Raw genomic sequence first — 16,753 nt, 5'->3', positions numbered from 1 at the left:
TTAGTTGTGTTATTTATAACGTGCGATTCGTATCTCGTAGCCGTATCACATTTTAAAATAATACAGACATAGAGTATAAAACTATTACAAAGAGGACTTCGAATTGTGATGTCTGCGAATAAAATCATTCTATACCTTTGCAGCAATCAGACAAAAATTTCTTTATCAACAAATCTGTGTTGAAAGGCCAGTTTATAAATAAATTAATGCCATAAATTTCCAAATTTGATACTAATTCAGAACGAAATAAATCACATTTTCTCTTTTCATGACATGAATGTGTGGAAACTATGAAAGCAAAGTAACGAGACAAAGACTACCTACTTTTACTCAAATAACGTACGTCACAGGTAATCAACTCATGTAAATACGTGAAACTGCACACCACTTCATGAACTTTTAATGATGTATTTCAATCAATTCGAAAAGTGATTTACAATTATTTAACTCCACAACAATCTGATTTTTCCAAAACAGAGAGAGTCGTAACTCTGAGCGGTAAAAACATGTTGCAAAAGCAGACACAAAATGTCTGATTGAATGTCATCTCTTGTTACAGCTTGTACATTTGCCATTCAATTTTGACCATTTTAGCTTCATTGCAAATAGTTACGGGATTTCCTACACAACGTTGTTGCGTGTATAGAGATTATTAACCGACAATGCTAGAAGCACCACGCAGTGCTAAATATCCAGCGGTGATATCCATCGGCAAACTTCGAACAGTAGCAAATTCTTCAGTGGACGCATAATATAATTTACTCTGGGGATCTGTGTATCTTGCCTGTAAATTAAAAACAGTATTTCATCATACAACTGATGTAATTCAGACCTAACGAAATTACAATTGCTACTGCTGAAACAATAAGAAATACTTGCCGGCAAACCAGATATATCAGAATATTTCTTCGCGGGTTTGAAGCTGGGAGGTGCATTGATGGAACTATCTGAAAATTGTTAGAAAATATTAATCCATAAGCCACAATGAATAAACTACTGTATAAACATAAATTTAGAACGAGGCTTTCTTGCCAATGAAATCAAACGTGGCGACGATATGAAAATATCAAATTGCTTACAATGAACAACTTCAGATGGCCATGGTAAAGAACGCTCCTGCGCTAACACTTGTTTCAAGGATCGCCAGGTCCTTTTCTTTCCTGAACTGCTAATTGGACGAAATTTCTGCTGAAATGTCGGATTCTTGAAGATTGGCGGTGGCTTCTTGTTAGTCTCCGTCACCTCGTCACTCACCATGTTTTAAATTTTGCAGAAGAATCGCAAAATCCTATCCTGCAACGACACAACATATTACATAAACATTATACACCAAGTATCAATGTGGCTGCAAGAATGGGGATAGGGGCAGTAAAGACAAGATATTAAATGCGGTACGAAATGGTAACAAGATACCCTCTGTAATATCTCAATTCTACCGCCTCTATTCAAATCTTGAATTATAGTCGCTGTTACGTAATAGCAACTGCCCAAGGGATATTGGTAAAAAAAAAAGAGCCAGTCTTATAGAATTTTGTGTCCATAGTTATTAAGGTGTAATATCGCTAAAAACACTATTCATTTAATATAATGTATCAGAATATTCTTTTTATTTCATACAGTTCTTAAGATGTATCTTCTGGGCAGGATAATACAAGTATTCTCTGTAGACTGCAACCAAGAGCGTAGCTGATGGTCCGCATCAAAGTTGTATTCGGATGCCTCACTAAGATTTCAGCCCAGTGACTTAATATCAATAGTGCTGAATAATAATCCTCGGATGCGCTATAAAAGTACATAAACAATATATACAGTATAGTGAAACATAATTCATTAAGCTATACCTGGAAGTTGTAAAATGATATCTATATCCGCGTGTTAAATGATTCTTAATGAGTGCCGGTAGATTGTCTTCGTACACTACAAAAGCTTTGTTACTTGGTTCGATCAGAGACAATATAGCTTCTTTGCAGAGCATGAGAACTTTGTGATATCTTGAATCCGTCATTTGAAAGTTCCTAGTGTCTACTTTCTGCAACATGAAATATCTATTACGTCTCAATTCTAGATTTCGTTCAATTAATAATTTTCCTAAACACCTTAATCGCAATATGAAGTGTAATTCGCACGTGTTGATTTATAAAATCTGTATCCTTTATTTGAAGCTCCAAGTATCTTCTATTTAATTCTGTTTGCCTCTGTGTGTATCTTACTATACCAGCTTTTAAATTACAGGAATCAATATTCTCCTTCTTTTTATGAATCCACCATAAATTTGTACTCTTAGTATTTTGATCAACGTAATCCTTGTCAGGAATTCGTTTATTCTCTTTGTCTGGCAAAGCATCACAAGAACTGTAAGTTCCTTTCGATTTAATGACTGGAATCTTGGATGTTTTTGAGATAGTCTTAACTTCGGATTGACATTTCAAAGAATTGGCTCTATTGGAATAGTCTCCTTTTTTCAAAGCAGAACAAGAAAAACTTTTTCCAAATGCTGAAGATCGATCACGAGTACTATCAGCTATTTCCGTTTTACACTTGCGACTCGTTGACTCCTTATTATTCGTACATTTTGGAACTTTAATGGATTCTCGTCTTCTTAACTTTCTCTCGTTCTCAGATTTTACATTTGTCACACTCTGCGTAATTTTCTTATTGATATTCCTCAAGTGGGGCGCCAAAAGTGGTGTGCTTTTCATATAAAACTTATCGAAAAGATTGGTACGCTTCTCCATGAACGACTGTATACTATGAACGTCCGAAAAATCTAAACTTCCTTGCGTCAACATGTCATGAGTCTTTTCGCTAATTCGTAGTAATTCACGTTTCATCTTTCTTGCTTTGTCTACGTATTTGATATACTTGATTCTCTCTGCTTTGTTACAGCCAACAGGCTCAATTTTAACACCCAAATTTTGCACAAACCTGTGCACTAAATTATCTACATTGTCCGACGAACTATTGAACATTGTTTTTTCTTTCTTCCCACTTAAAGAAGTTGCATCGGAATTTTTTTTGTATGGTTCTTACGTCAAATTATCGATAAATAAATACACGAAGAACTGTATGATAGAATATTCTGAATGGCAGGATGTATGAGAATTGTTCCAAGTTTCAAGCAATAAAAACGTCACAAGTTGTAATGAACGATTGTTTTTCTCTTGCAGCAAACTTCTCAAAATGTTAGAAAAGTTTGTAGGATAGTAATTAACAATGAATTTCTATTCTAACAGTCGTTACGGCAAAACCGATAGCTTTGGAAATATCCCGAAATTTGCTATAGTAACTAATGAAGATAACACCATTTATAATTTACAAATAATCTAATTTGGTGTCAGTTATCCCCTAGCGGATACGTATTAATATAGTTTTTATAATCCATATTTTAATAATCAACATATTAATCATATTTATGTAGTAATACATTTCTAACATTTTGCCGATAGAAAAGCACTATCAACGCTGGACGGACATAACCTTTTACATGTCTATACAAATTCAGGACGATAATGCAATTAGAACGAGATTAATGTCTAGCAGTCAATAATCAAATTCTTCATTAAAGGATAAATCATAAATTAAATCAACTTTCTGTTTGTTTTGAAAATATAAAATTATTGAATATAACAGTAAAGAAATAATCTGTGTAAATCATAAGAGTACAATGAGCAAACTTTTTTAAAGGATCATGTACATTATAATACAGACGACATTTACCTATGAAATTGTATTTATAACTTACCTGAGAAAAGTTTTATTTTTCTTATATTTTGTATGTCAATAATACGTGAGCACAAGCACGATATCAGTCTGACTAGTCGGTAGATTGACAACTGTGAATTGGGCTTCGGACTAAGTGGTGGGGATATCCAATAGGGTGTGGGATAAGATTCACCTTAGAGCTAGTGTGAAGGTCGCAAGGGCAAGTGTTGGACGAGTTCTATAGACCTCAGAAATTTAGATTTGTCTTATCACACTTTCCTTTGCTAACACGTAATATTCTAAAAACATGGCTCGCAAATTCTTTGTTGGTGGTAACTGGAAGATGAATGGTAGTAAGAAGGAAATTGACGAGATCGTTGCATTCCTAAAAGCCGGTCCATTAGATCCTAATGTCGGTAGGTGCTATTCTTAATTTGTGCTATCGAAATCCTTGATCACTATTTGATGTGAGTTCACTAGAATTTTTTAAATTAAAAATGTATAGCGAGACGGATATTTAATGATTATTTATAGTAATGTATTGGTATTTAACAAATTTGAATTTGCAGTGACCTTCTGAAGTCTTTCAGTTTCATCATGTATATTTTGAAAAACCAAATTGCAAATAATTTTCTTGAGGAATACAGACAGTATAGAATAATGATTAGAAACTTTTTATTTGTTGATCAATTTTTTAATAAGGAATAATTGATAATCTCTTGGGAATAGGATATTGAAATAGTTCAGATTTATGATTAATTAGTGATATTTTAAAGAATATTTTGTTTTATTACAGAGGTTGTTGTTGGCGTTCCTTCTATTTACTTATCATACGCAAAAAGTATTTTACCTAGTAATGTCAGCATCAGTGGCCAAAATACCTACAAGGTTGCCAAGGGAGCTTTTACTGGGGAGCTTAGCCCAGCTATGCTTTTGGATAATGGTATTCCCTGGGTCATTCTTGGCCATTCAGAACGTAGGAACATTTTTGGTGAGACTGATGAGCTTGTTGCCGAGAAGGTAGCACATGCTCTGGAAGCTGGACTGAAGGTGATTGCTTGTATTGGAGAGAAGCTAGAGGAACGTGAAGCTGGAAAAACCGAAGAAGTTGTCTTCAGGCAAACTAAGGCTATTGCTGATAAAATTAAGTCTTGGGACAATGTTGTTTTGGCGTATGAGCCAGTTTGGGCTATTGGAACAGGAAAAACTGCCACACCTCAACAAGCACAAGAAGTTCATGAGAAGTTGAGACAGTGGATTGCTGCGAATGTTAGTCCTGCTGTCGCTGAATCTCTGAGAATTATTTATGGAGGTTCAGTAACAGCAGGTAATGCCAAGGAGTTGGCAAAAGAGAAAGACATTGATGGCTTCTTAGTTGGTGGAGCGTCGCTAAAACCTGATTTCGTACAAATTGTGAATGCCAAGCAGTGAAATATCGAATTTTGTATTGATACTTGTGATGATCAATGACTTGTTATATTTTTCTGGAAATATCATTTCGCCTCCGTATAGTACTATGAAACGTACGCAGAGCTGTACTCATTTATAATCTTTAATTTTACATATTATATCACATTGGTTTTGACAAAATTGATTAATATGTAACTTAATATGTATATATATACACATTGTCACACACGTGAGAACTACAAACGTATATATAATGTGAAGTAAAAGATTGTTGATATAACATGTATATGTAAAGCGTAAAATAGAGGATATTAAATAGAACAAAAAAAGCATAATGTTAATAAGTGAGCGACACACGTGTCATATTTTTTCATACTTATTTCATTCATATAGCCTACTTCATTTTAACATTCCTCTTGTAATTATGCCATCAGGCATATCTAGATGTTGAACAGAGTTTAAACCATCTTGCTTTGTTCTAGCTAAAGCAATAATTGAAAGCGCCTTGAAAGTTCGGGGTTCCCAAACTGCTAAGTCCATAAGAGTCTTCCGATTCAGTAAGATATTAGATCTCATTAATCCTTCATGTAAAATGTAACGTGATATACCATGCTCCTCAGAAGCTGCGTGGAGCCTTGTTTCCCATAGCTTTAAATGAATATTACATTAAGCAAAAATAAAAATGTGACTACTTTGATAGCTAGTTAGAGTAACTGCAGCTTACCGCACGCATATCAGCTTTCTTCAGTGCACGTCCTTTGGAAGAATACACCAGAGCACGGTGAACATTGCGAATAGCAATACTGTAGCAATTTCTACGACGGCCTATGAAGTGCTATAAAATAATTTTTAAAATAGCAGCCAAGAACTGTAAATAAATTTCACGGTGAAATACTTACAGCAGCGATTCTGAAAATTTTTCTTTTCCTCCAAAATTCGTCAGGTCCTTTATTTCTCGCGAGTAACATCAACGATTGGAACACCATGTTTACGTATAATTCAATGCAAATTAAATTATTTAATTATATATTTCTTTGGGACAGATGGTGTTCGGAAAATTCTATGGACCAGAATTTTTAAGGTTATAGCTCCATTGTATGTTGAAGCGCAACTAAAGTGGATAAAGTGGGGACACCGGTCATTATTACATGGTGGCACATGGGTTTGGGTCATTTATATTATTTGTGATTTGAAAATATCATAATGGCGAATAAAAAAAGGTATACCTCTATAAATATTGGAATACATTATTAATAATTCTAATAGAATTTAAAACATGCATTTTTATATTTAGTCGTAATGCAAATGATAAAAAAATATTGATAGCTTTGGATTTACAGGTTACTTTGAAACTTTATGTTCTTAATTGGTTTTATTTCTTAGCCATATGTATTTACATAAACATATGTTAATATATACATCTAATATATGTTATTAATAAACACAGGTTCAGGAAAGATATCTTGAATGAGGATCCAGGAGACTTGGATGATTTATCTAACTCTGAAGATGAGTACACTGAAACTGAGAGGTACTTACTTGAAAAAGCCCGTAAGAAGCGTGTACCAGAAAACTTTGACAGTGAAGATGAAGTTTATGGACTACAGGATGAGAACGAAGAGGATGATCAAGACGAAGATCTTGAGGACTCTTTAGAATCTGATATTGAAGGTCTTCAAGATGATTTTGAATTACCAGATGAGAGAGCATGGGGTAAAAAGAAGAATGCATATTACTCAACTGACTATGTTGATCCTGATTATGCATCAGCAAGCCAAAAGGACATGGCTGATGCAGAAATGGAAGAAGAAGAAGCTAGAAATATCCAAAAACGTCTTGCTGAACAATTGGATGATGCAGACTTTGGCTTGGATTTATTACAATCAAAAGAAAAAGAAGTCATTGAATTACAAGATAAGGATCAGATTGTTAAAACTGATCTTACCAAACTCAGTAAAAGAGAGAAACAGTTACTTGTACAGAAGGAAAGTCCTGAATTTCAAGGACTCGTTAATGATTTTAAGGAACGTCTAACCGAAGTACGTGATTTCTTAGCTCCATTCTTAAAATTCGTTGAAAGAGGGAAATGTCCTGCTTGTCCTGCTATTTCTTTTATAAAATCAAAGTATCAGTTAATTCTTAATTACTGTGTCAATATTTCATTCTACTTGATGCTTAAAGCAAAAAGGCTACCTGTTACCTCCCATCCAGTTATCAAGCGTCTAGCGCAGTATCGTCAGCTTCTTAACCAATTAGAATCAGGTCAAGGGAAGTTGCTTGAACAAGTCAAAGAGATACTGAGTGCTGAAAAGAAGTGTTTACCTATATACAGTACGATAGACTATAAAGAATTGGGAAATGAAAAAAAGAAATGCGCCACGAGAGCTTTAGGTGAAAAATTGAAACGTGCCAGGCAAGAGAACAAGAATGTGGACGTTACAATGTCGAAGAAAACTGCAGATGATGAAACAGCTGATGAAGAAATTGATGAAGATATGGAACATAGTGAACATTCTGAACTAATTGACACTGAGATCAATGATAAAGATACGGAAGACCATGAGTTAGCAATGGATGAGAGTGATACAGAGGAAGGAAAGAGAGCTATTACCTACCAAATAGCCAAGAATAAAGGACTCACACCACACCGTAAAAAGGAACAGCGAAATCCGCGAGTTAAGCATAGAAACAAATACCGCAAAGCTAAGATTCGCCGGAAGGGAGCGGTAAGTAGATATATATTTAAAATTCTACCTGTATTCATCTATTTTCATTTGAATTTGTTTTTTTCTTATACACACTTTATTTTTACAGGTGAGAGAAGTTCGAAAGGAGGTAACAAGATATGCCGGAGAAATATCCGGTATTAAAGCTAGTGTGAAGAAGAGTATAAAACTTAAATAAAATCATGTTATTAGTTCCATTAGATTCTATTTCAGACACAATAAAAGCATACATTTATATAAATTATATATAACTGTCAATTTGCATTACTTATTTTTTTGTATCAGATACATGATGAAAATGAAAAGCATATAACGTTTTAAAAAATTTTTGTATGCATCGTTTCTAAATCCTGATACTCTACATAGAATAGTATATTGTTGATTAGTGGGTCAAAGAAGATAGTTTGTCCCATCTAATTGGAATGAAGTAGGGTGTGCTTGGAAAGTGTGTCAACTTTACAAATTTGTTTATAAGAAAAGTGTAATGATAGTACCATGAATAAATCTTTTATTATTTGGAAATATGTACGAAACAATGACACCTATATGCTAGCAGACTTACAAAGAAATAACGTAATTTGAATCAACAATCATTCGCCGATAATAGTGGTTTGGGCCACTCTAGTGACGTCACGTTGCATTGAGATTTTGATGTTCCGAGCATACGACACTTTCCATGTGGCATTTTGTGAAAATAGTCTTAACATATTCTAATTCCTGGCTTAAGACTCCAGCTTTGCTAGGATGTCAGATTCACGGAACAGGTGATATTCTTTGTTTTCTTCAAGTTGCACTTTGGTGCCACCATATTCAGGTAACAAAACAGTGTCCCCAACCTTAATGCTCAGAGGAACATGTTCTCCTTTCTATAATAACATTTATTTATTTATATCAGTGTAATGAAAATTATATCAAAGATTTAGCAATCTTTACTCACATCATTCCTTGATCCTGGACCAACTGCAACAACAGTTCCTTGAAGAACTTTTGACTGTGCTTTCTCTGGAATGACAATGCCACCTTTAGTTTTGCTAAGAGCTTCTGCCTTCTGGATAAGAACTCTGTCAAAGAGAGGGATTAGTCTCTTAGCTACTGCAGCTGCGGCCTGTAAAAGAAAAGAGATATAACACTAAAAAATATTTACTTTACAAAACAAAATTCTATTAAACTTTGCTTGAGTAAACAAGCAAACGAATTTTGAAGCTTTAAATATCTAAAAATATAAGTATTTTAAGAAATGAATTATACTTTAAGGTTAAACATTGCAGGAGATGAAACCATGTTCCTGGGATTTCAAACGCTATAAAAACTATTAAAAACAATTGAAAATCATCTCTGTGAACAACTTGTTTACATGAACAATAATATAAAAAACAAGTAACATTAGATAAAAAAATAATACGATCAACCTCGGAGTACCTTTTGCCGGTTGTTCATGAAACCGACATCATTTCAACTTTCCATAAAACTCAAAAATATCCATGGAAACGTTATAGATAAATAGTATAATTATATATTTAGAAAAAAAATTAACGATATCTACATTATTCAAAAAGACGATTGTACATGATCTACGAAATTTCCGAAAGATCTTACATTAATTCTTGTGTCAGACATAATGACCTTTCATTGTAATATCAGGTGGAATTAAATAACATTCCAACGTACCATTTTGTAAGTTGATTTTCACTTGAACACGAAATAAATGAGTAGATATAACCGGCGTGCAGAAACTGTGCACGTTGTGTAACCTAACTGCCGGTGCCTCGAGGAATGGACCTCTCCTCTCTTAATTTTCTCGAAGCTTCCTCAGCCAGTACACCCCACCAATCCTCACACACATCGATTTTACTTCACGTACTAAAACGGGCACCAGTTATATAACGAAAGCTTCGAGAATTCACCAAAAGGGTGTGCGCCTTGTTGTCCGCCATAACACCATTATTGCCACGTGCTCCTTTCAGCGGATCAATAACGAAACCAAAAATTATGCTATTCATCTTTCCTGTCCATTTTCTAGAAAATTAAGAAACTTATCAGTAAAAATATATTTGTGACTATAGAGGGTGTTTTCCAAGAAAAAGTATACATACATCTATGTATTTCCATATAACTGGAACTAAAAGTAATTCGAGGTTACAGATGAATTACAGCTTTTCTGAATTTTTTCAGCATTTGGACGTACTGTTATCTAAATTTGATAAGCTGTATCTTTAATTTTTTGTACAGAATCATTAATTTAAAAAAAGTCCATGTTGTGATAGCTATAGTATCTGTATGAATCGTTAAACTATTCTACATTTTTTAAGATTAATCGTTTGGAGTTATGTTCTGTTGTCGTGCAGAGTTAAATGGCTGTGCACATTTTACATGAATTTCTGATGAAATGGCGGAATTTGTAGAAAAGTGATGAATGAAAGTACCAATATTTATGCCCTTATAAGACGGAAATGATAATATATTTCAAATTCTATATGAAAATTTCCCAGATTCTCATTATGTATATGACTCTGAAAAGCATTTATTATACCCATCACAATTAAGATGATCTAGTTCATTATATCCATGGTCAACCCTAGACAATAATTATATTCATCGTGTTAAATCTATCTTTAGTTAAAAATATTTTAACACGTTGAGTGCCTTGTCAGCCACCGGTGACTGATACTAACACTTCTAAGCACACACGTGGCCCGACTTTATTTCCTTATAAATTCGTGTGCACTTAAAATATGTTAAACAAATAAACTCCAGCAATCGGGTACAAAGTTTATTCCCGCCAAGCTGATTGGTGTTCACCAGATGATTGCGTCATGCTCAGGCTTGGTACTTTCTAGAAGCACATGGTCCATAGGCCGATATGATTAAAAATTGTTATTAATAATTATATTTTGGCTATATCTGTCCGTATAGATATTATTCTTCGATGGCTTTATTTTGAAAACAGTCTTTGCAATCCTTGAAATTCATTACAAAAAGAATTTTTCTCGATTTTTCGAGCAACAAAGGTGGGGTTAGGTTGGGTGTGGTAAAGGAGAGGGAAACTGGCCCATGTGATATCGTGAACCTCTGTGCTTCTTCTCATTCCATTCTCAGGACAACGTGCAATCGCGCCGTTACGACTTTCAGCTTATTCTTGATCAACCGGCTTTTGTCCGCCGCTTCTCTCATATCAAATAAAGGTAAGATTATATTCAACAACGGGAAAAATTATTGTTCGATATAGATTTTAGTCAAGCAAAGAGAAACTCGAAATTAAAATGGGACCGGCTCGGCACGACTCCCATGAAAATGTTAGCCGGAAAAAGAGATCGTTAATTTTTTCTTGGGATAACGTACACTTTTTTATTAGATAAAACTCGAGGTTACAACATTTTATTGGAGTTGTGTGGGATTTATTGATGGGATTAATTTAGACGTTTTACGGTTTTTCAGTTACACGAGGTAGTTTACATAACCATGTTTCTCTATATATTAAGACTAGCTAATATTTATGAAATATATGGAAGATTTATGGTAGAAATACATGGGAGATATTCATGCATATGTTTTAGAGAATGCCATCTATAATTTAAGTTCAATTTTTCTTCTTATACATTTCAATTTTTGTTGCTAGTTACAAGGTATATGAGATCAATTTTATATTATGCAGCAGTTTTACTAGAATGACGCAACTAACTGGTTTACAATTGGAGTTTTATTTCTTTTAGATGTATAGATTACCAAGCATGTTGAGAAGCGTAGCATTGCGCCAGATGCAGGTGCAAGCACGCTCCTATGCGAAGGATGTTCGTTTTGGAGCTGAAGTAAGAGCACTCATGCTTCAGGGTGTTGACATCCTGGCTGATGCTGTTGCAGTAACAATGGGTCCAAAAGGACGCAATGTTATTTTAGAGCAATCGTGGGGCAGTCCTAAAATTACAAAGGATGGAGTAACTGTTGCAAAAAGTGTCGAACTTAAAGATAAGTTTCAAAATATTGGAGCTAAGTTGGTACAAGATGTAGCGAACAATACCAATGAAGAAGCTGGTGATGGAACGACCACAGCCACTGTTTTGGCTAGAGCCATTGCTAAGGAAGGTTTTGAGAAGATCAGCAAGGGCGCTAACCCTATTGAAATCAGGCGTGGTAAGTTCATAAAGATAGATTTTAGTTCAAGAAAATGACGTGGTTTTAATGCAGAATAACATAACCTCTGACTCATGTATTCTGTATACAATGCCAGATAATATATTCTGCATTAAATAGCACGACTGTAAGATAAGCTATCGTATTATGCTACAGTCTTCTGCAAATTTTCATGGTTTTATTTTTATTCTTGCCCAGGGGTCATGCTGGCGGTAGACAAGATCAAAGAAGAGTTGAAGAATTTGAGCAAACCTGTCACTACTCCAGAGGAAATTGCTCAGGTTGCAACTATCTCAGCAAATGGAGACACTACAATTGGCAATCTCATCTCTGATGCCATGAAGAGAGTGGGCAAGGAGGGTGTCATCACTGTTAAGGATGGAAAGACCCTTACCGACGAGTTAGAAGTAATCGAAGGATTGAAGTTCGATCGAGGATACATTTCACCATACTTCATTAACTCGACTAAAGGAGCTAAGGTGGAATTCCAAGATGCTCTCCTTCTGTTCAGCGAGAAAAAGATTTCTTCTGTACAAAGTATTATTCCTGCTCTGGAATTGGCTAACTCTCAGCGCAAACCTCTCGTCATTATTGCTGAAGATATCGACGGCGAGGCTCTTTCCACTCTCGTTGTAAACCGTCTTAAGATTGGCTTACAAGTAGCGGCTGTTAAGGCTCCTGGTTTTGGCGACAATCGCAAAGCTACCCTTCAGGACATGGCTATCTCGACAGGCGGTATTGTTTTCGGAGATGATGCTAATCTTGTAAAACTGGAAGACGTACAGGTAAGAAATTCGCGTCATTATATACACTGATATTTGTCTCGTGTAGGAATTTGACTGACATTTACAAATATACATAATTTTTTTACTGCTTATAGCTGAGTGACCTGGGCCAGGTTGGTGAAGTCGTTATCACAAAGGACGATACTCTCATCCTGAAGGGCAAGGGAGCCAAGAGTGACATTGACAGGCGCGCTGACCAAATCAGAGATCAAATTGCAAATACAACATCCGATTACGAAAAGGAAAAATTGCAAGAGCGTTTGGCAAGGCTCGCTTCTGGTGTAGCAGTCCTCAGAGTAGGTGGCAGCAGTGAAGTTGAAGTGAACGAAAAGAAAGATCGAGTCCACGACGCCCTCAACGCCACTCGAGCTGCCGTAGAGGAGGGCATCGTTCCCGGAGGTAAATACGAATTCCTGAAGGATAGAACGTTATCCATATGAATCTGTAAAACAATAATTTTTATTGTGACAGGTGGCACTGCTCTTCTCCGTTGCGGACCAGCTCTCAAACAGCTGAAGCCCGGTAATACAGACCAAGAAACTGGAATTCAAATTGTGGCTAATGCTCTGCGCATGCCATGTCTACAAATCGCACAGAACGCCGGTGTCGATGCCAGCTTAGTCGTCGCGAAGGTCACTGAAGGCACCCTTGGTTATGACGCCATGAACAACGAGTACGTCGACATGATCGAGAAGGGTATCATCGATCCCACTAAGGTAGTCCGCACTGCTCTGACCGATGCTGCTGGAGTAGCCTCGTTACTTACGACTGCAGAAGCAGTTGTCACTGAACTACCTAAGGAAGATGCGCCCAATCCTATGGCAGGCATGGGCGGTATGGGTGGTATGGGAGGAATGGGAGGAATGGGAGGAATGGGCATGTAACGAGTTCCAACCAAATTCTCATGCAAAGACTGAATCTTGTTCAACCTGTTCATTGGAATTGCATTTGTGAATTACATGGCCTGTGCGAACATTGAATTATCATTTAAAACATTCAAAGTTGAATGTTTTGAACGGCTACATTCGTATTTCAAAACAGAATACGAACGTTATGAGAATCGAGCGTGAAATCTTAAAATGGTTACCACGAGACGTTGTGGACCTTGTCCATTTTTCTTCCGTATAATTTTATTTCCTTGGAAGATGCACGTTACTGATACGAAATCGCATATAGTAGTGAAGTACGTCAATAATTTTGTTCAAATTTTAATGTTTAAATGTAACGTGTTAGAACTCACGTATCGTTCGCCAACGTCGTTGATGCAGCTAATTCCGTAATTGACGTTATGTCTATATAACGTTAATTGTTCACTGCAAGGATCTAATGTAATTCTGACAATGGGGATGTGTGTAATTTATCCGCCACCTAATTTCTTCGTCAGCTATTTTCAAAAATGTATTCGCTACTTACCATTGTTATAGGATAACGTGGTGTAAGTGATTGCACAAAGCTTTAGTTAGCAATAGATGTTTGTAGACATCTTGTAAGCCATTTAATTTAAAAACCACAATGCAGTCGAATTAATTATACATTTATTCGACATTATTCTCAGGTAACGTAAAGTCAAAAATTACATCGGTCAAAAAGTGCTTGATCTTTCATATTGAAATGAGAACCAAATTATACCCGTAAACTGCGAACTCGATAAAAAAGAGAACAGTGGTAAATAAAGTTATGGTGATCTAATAATAGTCTAACGTGAATCTTAATTTTTATTTTAAAAAAATATCAGCTGATAAGAAAATATAGAAATGAACATGGAGCGAATATATAAAGCATTTATAGCCGTGCATTTGCTAAATCTCCCAACTGATGAACGTATGAAGAAGAAATTTGATAAGAATATAAGTGTAAAAATGTTATCGTGTGCTAAGTACTACGATAAAATAATAACTCGAATTCTGTTACATTTTTTTTTAACATTAATGTTTATTTTTCACCTTAGTCTAAATAAATGTTCGTTTAAATTATAGTCAGTACTGTTGTATGCCCTTGAATATTCCTAAATTATCCTAGACATTTGGAATAGATCTATAACGTATTGTTAATATGAAAGAAACGAATGTTAAACAATAAAAATGTTGCTCAAAATTCTATAACTTAGTATCAATTATGCATATACTGTGTAGTGAATTCTACTCAAGCATTTAATGAAATAATGTAATGCATTGTATTAAAGTACACACAATCCATAATCGGCCAATAATTATACTATGAGATCTAAGGGACTCTTATATTCAACCTAGTACATGAATGGCCTCCAAAAATTCATTTCGTTCCTAAAGAAATGTACGTATATGAAATATAGAAATGAACGATTACAATTATGATGTTACTTCAATTAAATCCAGTAACAAAAAAGCAAACAGAGAGCATGGTTCTATTTCAGGGTTATTTAATAGTATCAGATAAAAAGAATTTGTACTGTAAACTAAAAGCCAATGAACTATAAAATGCCAAAGGAAATTGATAACGAATGTGTCGCGAATGTTCACGAAGAATTCTTCGGATTGTTACTTGAAAATAAATTGGTGTCGTTTATCTTGCACGTGACGGATCTATGGCAAGCCGGCAAAAGTCCGCTGTTCGACCAGAGATGAATAGGGAGATGCACAACGCTACGATTTTCGGCGATACCAAAATCGTGGCGCTAAATCATAGCGGCGAGTCCGGAAGTAGGATATTGTGATCATCGCCTGCGTCAACAATACGAATCCCGTCGTAGCCGAGCTAAACGGGAACACGGACGCATAGCTTGGCGGGCAGACGTTCTCCGCTACTCACCGCTGTTTCCCAAAGCAACCCTTAGAACGAGCCCGGGAACTATAGAACTTCTCAACAACTGTTGAAAAAGCCTATTGTTGAAATATTTTTACCAAATTTGAAAATTTCTAATACTAATGAAATGTCTCTTTGAGTAAAATTAAAGAATTAGATTGTTTGTACGTAGGTTGTAAATAGATGAGTATATGAATTAATTGAACTGTACTTATAGTCGTTTAAGAATAGTTATTAGTTATAAGTATAGCGGGGCTAGGAAGACGGAAGCAGTTTTGTTTTATTGACAATCAGTTTCGTAAGTAATTAATAACTGGTAGATTCTTCTGTATTGTACAGGCGTAGCTACCCGGGACTCCTAGGACATAAAGTCGACATAGATGTACATTAAAAAGGATTTTGGATCGAGCTGATGATCGCGTTTGAATTCTAGATCGACGTACCTTTCAGCATTTTTAATTAATTGTTCAGTAGATGTTATTTCAGACATTAAAATAATTAATTAAGTCGATAAAGTAAAATATTAACACTTAAAACTCTGAAATTATGGAAAAGCATATTTAGAAGTACTGGAAGTTGCCCAAAATCGTGTGCGCGCAAATTTTTCACGCAGGACTCTGCGAGCGGGAGCAGGCGGTGAGTGGGAGCAGGCGGATGGGTGGGAGCAGGCGGATGGGTGGGGGCGCTCGAGGCAGCGCCCGGACTCGGAGCGCTCATTCTTCCTCGAGCCGGTCTCCTATACTGGTCTCTTGGAAATACCCCTCATATTCATTTCCAACCTTCTTCAATTTCTATAGTTATTTCTTCTTTACTTTCTGATTTATCTCTTTCCTCATTTCTCCGCTACTTATATACCCCTATTCCTTACTTTTCTACTTTTTAACTTCTTTATTTCTATCTTCCCTTCTGTCTTCTCGTTCACTCATTCTTCCTCGAGCCAGTCTCCTATACTGGTATTTTGGAACCACCCCTCATATCCATTTTCAACATTTATATTTTTCTATATTTATTTCTTTATCCTTCATTCCTTATCTTATTATTTATCTCTTTCCTTATTTATTCTCTACTTTTGTACCCTCATTCATTACTTTCCTATTTTTTAACTTCTTAAATTTTATCTTCCTTTATAACTTCTCGTTTCACTCTGTTCTCTCCCTCTTTACATTGTGTTCGTCTTACTTTTCCTATTTCCTTGGTCGGGTCGAGCATATTAATTGAAGT

General features: G+C 35.5%; 6 protein-coding genes across 9 annotated transcripts; 3 read left to right on the top strand and 3 right to left on the bottom strand.

Annotated features, from left to right (window-relative positions):
- Positions 1-388: 388 nt before the first annotated feature.
- LOC107270600 (INO80 complex subunit C) lies at positions 389-3,881 on the bottom strand. 4 transcript variants are annotated; one of them, XM_015745757.2, is made up of 6 exons: positions 2,097-3,727; positions 1,842-2,029; positions 1,618-1,782; positions 1,080-1,293; positions 880-947; positions 389-784 (listed from the first exon to the last, which is right to left on the bottom strand). In XM_015745757.2, exons 1-3 carry the CDS (start codon positions 2,967-2,969, stop codon positions 1,623-1,625), a joined length of 1,221 nt encoding a protein of 406 aa, XP_015601243.1. In that variant the 5' UTR covers positions 2,970-3,727; the 3' UTR covers positions 389-784; positions 880-947; positions 1,080-1,293; positions 1,618-1,622. The 4 variants fall into 4 exon arrangements, with proteins under 4 accessions (XP_015601243.1, XP_015601118.1, XP_024943692.1 ...); XM_015745632.2 differs by lacking the exons at positions 1,842-2,029; positions 2,097-3,727 and adding an exon at positions 3,743-3,881; XM_025087924.1 differs by lacking the exons at positions 1,842-2,029; positions 2,097-3,727 and adding an exon at positions 3,743-3,881 and having other exon boundaries at positions 389-947.
- Positions 3,871-5,447, top strand: LOC107270601 (triosephosphate isomerase). The gene is made up of 2 exons (XM_015745758.2): positions 3,871-4,118; positions 4,499-5,447. Exons 1-2 carry the CDS (start codon positions 4,010-4,012, stop codon positions 5,131-5,133), a joined length of 744 nt encoding a protein of 247 aa, XP_015601244.1. The 5' UTR covers positions 3,871-4,009; the 3' UTR covers positions 5,134-5,447.
- On the bottom strand, positions 5,445-6,217 carry LOC107270603 (39S ribosomal protein L20, mitochondrial). Its single transcript, XM_015745761.2, has 3 exons — positions 6,012-6,217; positions 5,837-5,947; positions 5,445-5,760 (listed from the first exon to the last, which is right to left on the bottom strand). The coding sequence occupies exons 1-3, from the start codon at positions 6,096-6,098 to the stop codon at positions 5,512-5,514; spliced, it is 447 nt and encodes a 148-aa protein (XP_015601247.1). The 5' UTR covers positions 6,099-6,217; the 3' UTR covers positions 5,445-5,511.
- Positions 6,200-8,084, top strand: LOC107270599 (something about silencing protein 10). The gene is made up of 3 exons (XM_015745756.2): positions 6,200-6,332; positions 6,560-7,838; positions 7,927-8,084. The coding sequence occupies exons 1-3, from the start codon at positions 6,316-6,318 to the stop codon at positions 8,014-8,016; spliced, it is 1,386 nt and encodes a 461-aa protein (XP_015601242.1). The 5' UTR covers positions 6,200-6,315; the 3' UTR covers positions 8,017-8,084.
- Positions 8,085-8,323: 239 nt separating this feature from the next.
- Positions 8,324-9,682, bottom strand: LOC107270604 (10 kDa heat shock protein, mitochondrial). Its single transcript, XM_015745762.1, has 3 exons — positions 9,507-9,682; positions 8,776-8,943; positions 8,324-8,704 (listed from the first exon to the last, which is right to left on the bottom strand). The coding sequence occupies exons 1-3, from the start codon at positions 9,507-9,509 to the stop codon at positions 8,561-8,563; spliced, it is 315 nt and encodes a 104-aa protein (XP_015601248.1). The 5' UTR covers positions 9,510-9,682; the 3' UTR covers positions 8,324-8,560.
- Positions 9,683-10,672: 990 nt separating this feature from the next.
- LOC107270597 (heat shock protein 60A) lies at positions 10,673-14,730 on the top strand. The gene is made up of 5 exons (XM_015745755.1): positions 10,673-11,020; positions 11,549-11,966; positions 12,165-12,751; positions 12,847-13,150; positions 13,223-14,730. The coding sequence occupies exons 2-5, from the start codon at positions 11,549-11,551 to the stop codon at positions 13,633-13,635; spliced, it is 1,722 nt and encodes a 573-aa protein (XP_015601241.1). The 5' UTR covers positions 10,673-11,020; the 3' UTR covers positions 13,636-14,730.
- The last annotated feature ends 2,023 nt before the right edge of the window (positions 14,731-16,753 follow it).

Source organism: Cephus cinctus, unplaced genomic scaffold, assembly GCF_000341935.2.
Source record: "Cephus cinctus unplaced genomic scaffold, Ccin1 Ccin1_scaffold0805, whole genome shotgun sequence".
Taxonomy (NCBI): domain Eukaryota; kingdom Metazoa; phylum Arthropoda; class Insecta; order Hymenoptera; family Cephidae; genus Cephus; species Cephus cinctus.
The sequence above is the reverse complement of the archived record's forward strand: the minus strand, read 5'-3'. Positions and strand labels throughout refer to the sequence as shown.

What these genes read in the sequence shown, in the direction of transcription:
- LOC107270601 (XM_015745758.2), top strand. Translation starts at nt 4,010, where the DNA reads ATGGCTCGCAAATTCTTTGTTGGTGGTAACTGGAAGATGAATGGTAGT. An exon ending in TCCATTAGATCCTAATGTCG is followed by an intron (nt 4,119 to 4,498) that starts GTAGGTGCTATT and finishes GTTTTATTACAG; the next exon opens with AGGTTGTTGTTGGCGTTCCT.
- LOC107270597 (XM_015745755.1), top strand. Translation starts at nt 11,549, where the DNA reads ATGTATAGATTACCAAGCATGTTGAGAAGCGTAGCATTGCGCCAGATG. An exon ending in CCCTATTGAAATCAGGCGTG is followed by an intron (nt 11,967 to 12,164) that starts GTAAGTTCATAA and finishes ATTCTTGCCCAG; the next exon opens with GGGTCATGCTGGCGGTAGAC. An exon ending in GGAGGGCATCGTTCCCGGAG is followed by an intron (nt 13,151 to 13,222) that starts GTAAATACGAAT and finishes TTATTGTGACAG; the next exon opens with GTGGCACTGCTCTTCTCCGT.
- LOC107270604 (XM_015745762.1), bottom strand. An exon ending in GTCCAGGATCAAGGAATGAT is followed by an intron (nt 8,705 to 8,775) that starts GTGAGTAAAGAT and finishes ATGTTATTATAG; the next exon opens with AAAGGAGAACATGTTCCTCT.
- LOC107270600 (XM_015745757.2), bottom strand. Translation starts at nt 2,969, where the DNA reads ATGTTCAATAGTTCGTCGGACAATGTAGATAATTTAGTGCACAGGTTT. An exon ending in CACTTCATATTGCGATTAAG is followed by an intron (nt 2,030 to 2,096) that starts GTGTTTAGGAAA and finishes TTCATGTTGCAG; the next exon opens with AAAGTAGACACTAGGAACTT. An exon ending in TATCATTTTACAACTTCCAG is followed by an intron (nt 1,783 to 1,841) that starts GTATAGCTTAAT and finishes GTACTTTTATAG; the next exon opens with CGCATCCGAGGATTATTATT.
- LOC107270599 (XM_015745756.2), top strand. An exon ending in AGATTCGCCGGAAGGGAGCG is followed by an intron (nt 7,839 to 7,926) that starts GTAAGTAGATAT and finishes TTATTTTTACAG; the next exon opens with GTGAGAGAAGTTCGAAAGGA.
- LOC107270603 (XM_015745761.2), bottom strand. Translation starts at nt 6,098, where the DNA reads ATGGTGTTCCAATCGTTGATGTTACTCGCGAGAAATAAAGGACCTGAC. An exon ending in AAATTTTCAGAATCGCTGCT is followed by an intron (nt 5,948 to 6,011) that starts GTAAGTATTTCA and finishes ATTATTTTATAG; the next exon opens with CACTTCATAGGCCGTCGTAG. An exon ending in AGAAAGCTGATATGCGTGCG is followed by an intron (nt 5,761 to 5,836) that starts GTAAGCTGCAGT and finishes ATTCATTTAAAG; the next exon opens with CTATGGGAAACAAGGCTCCA.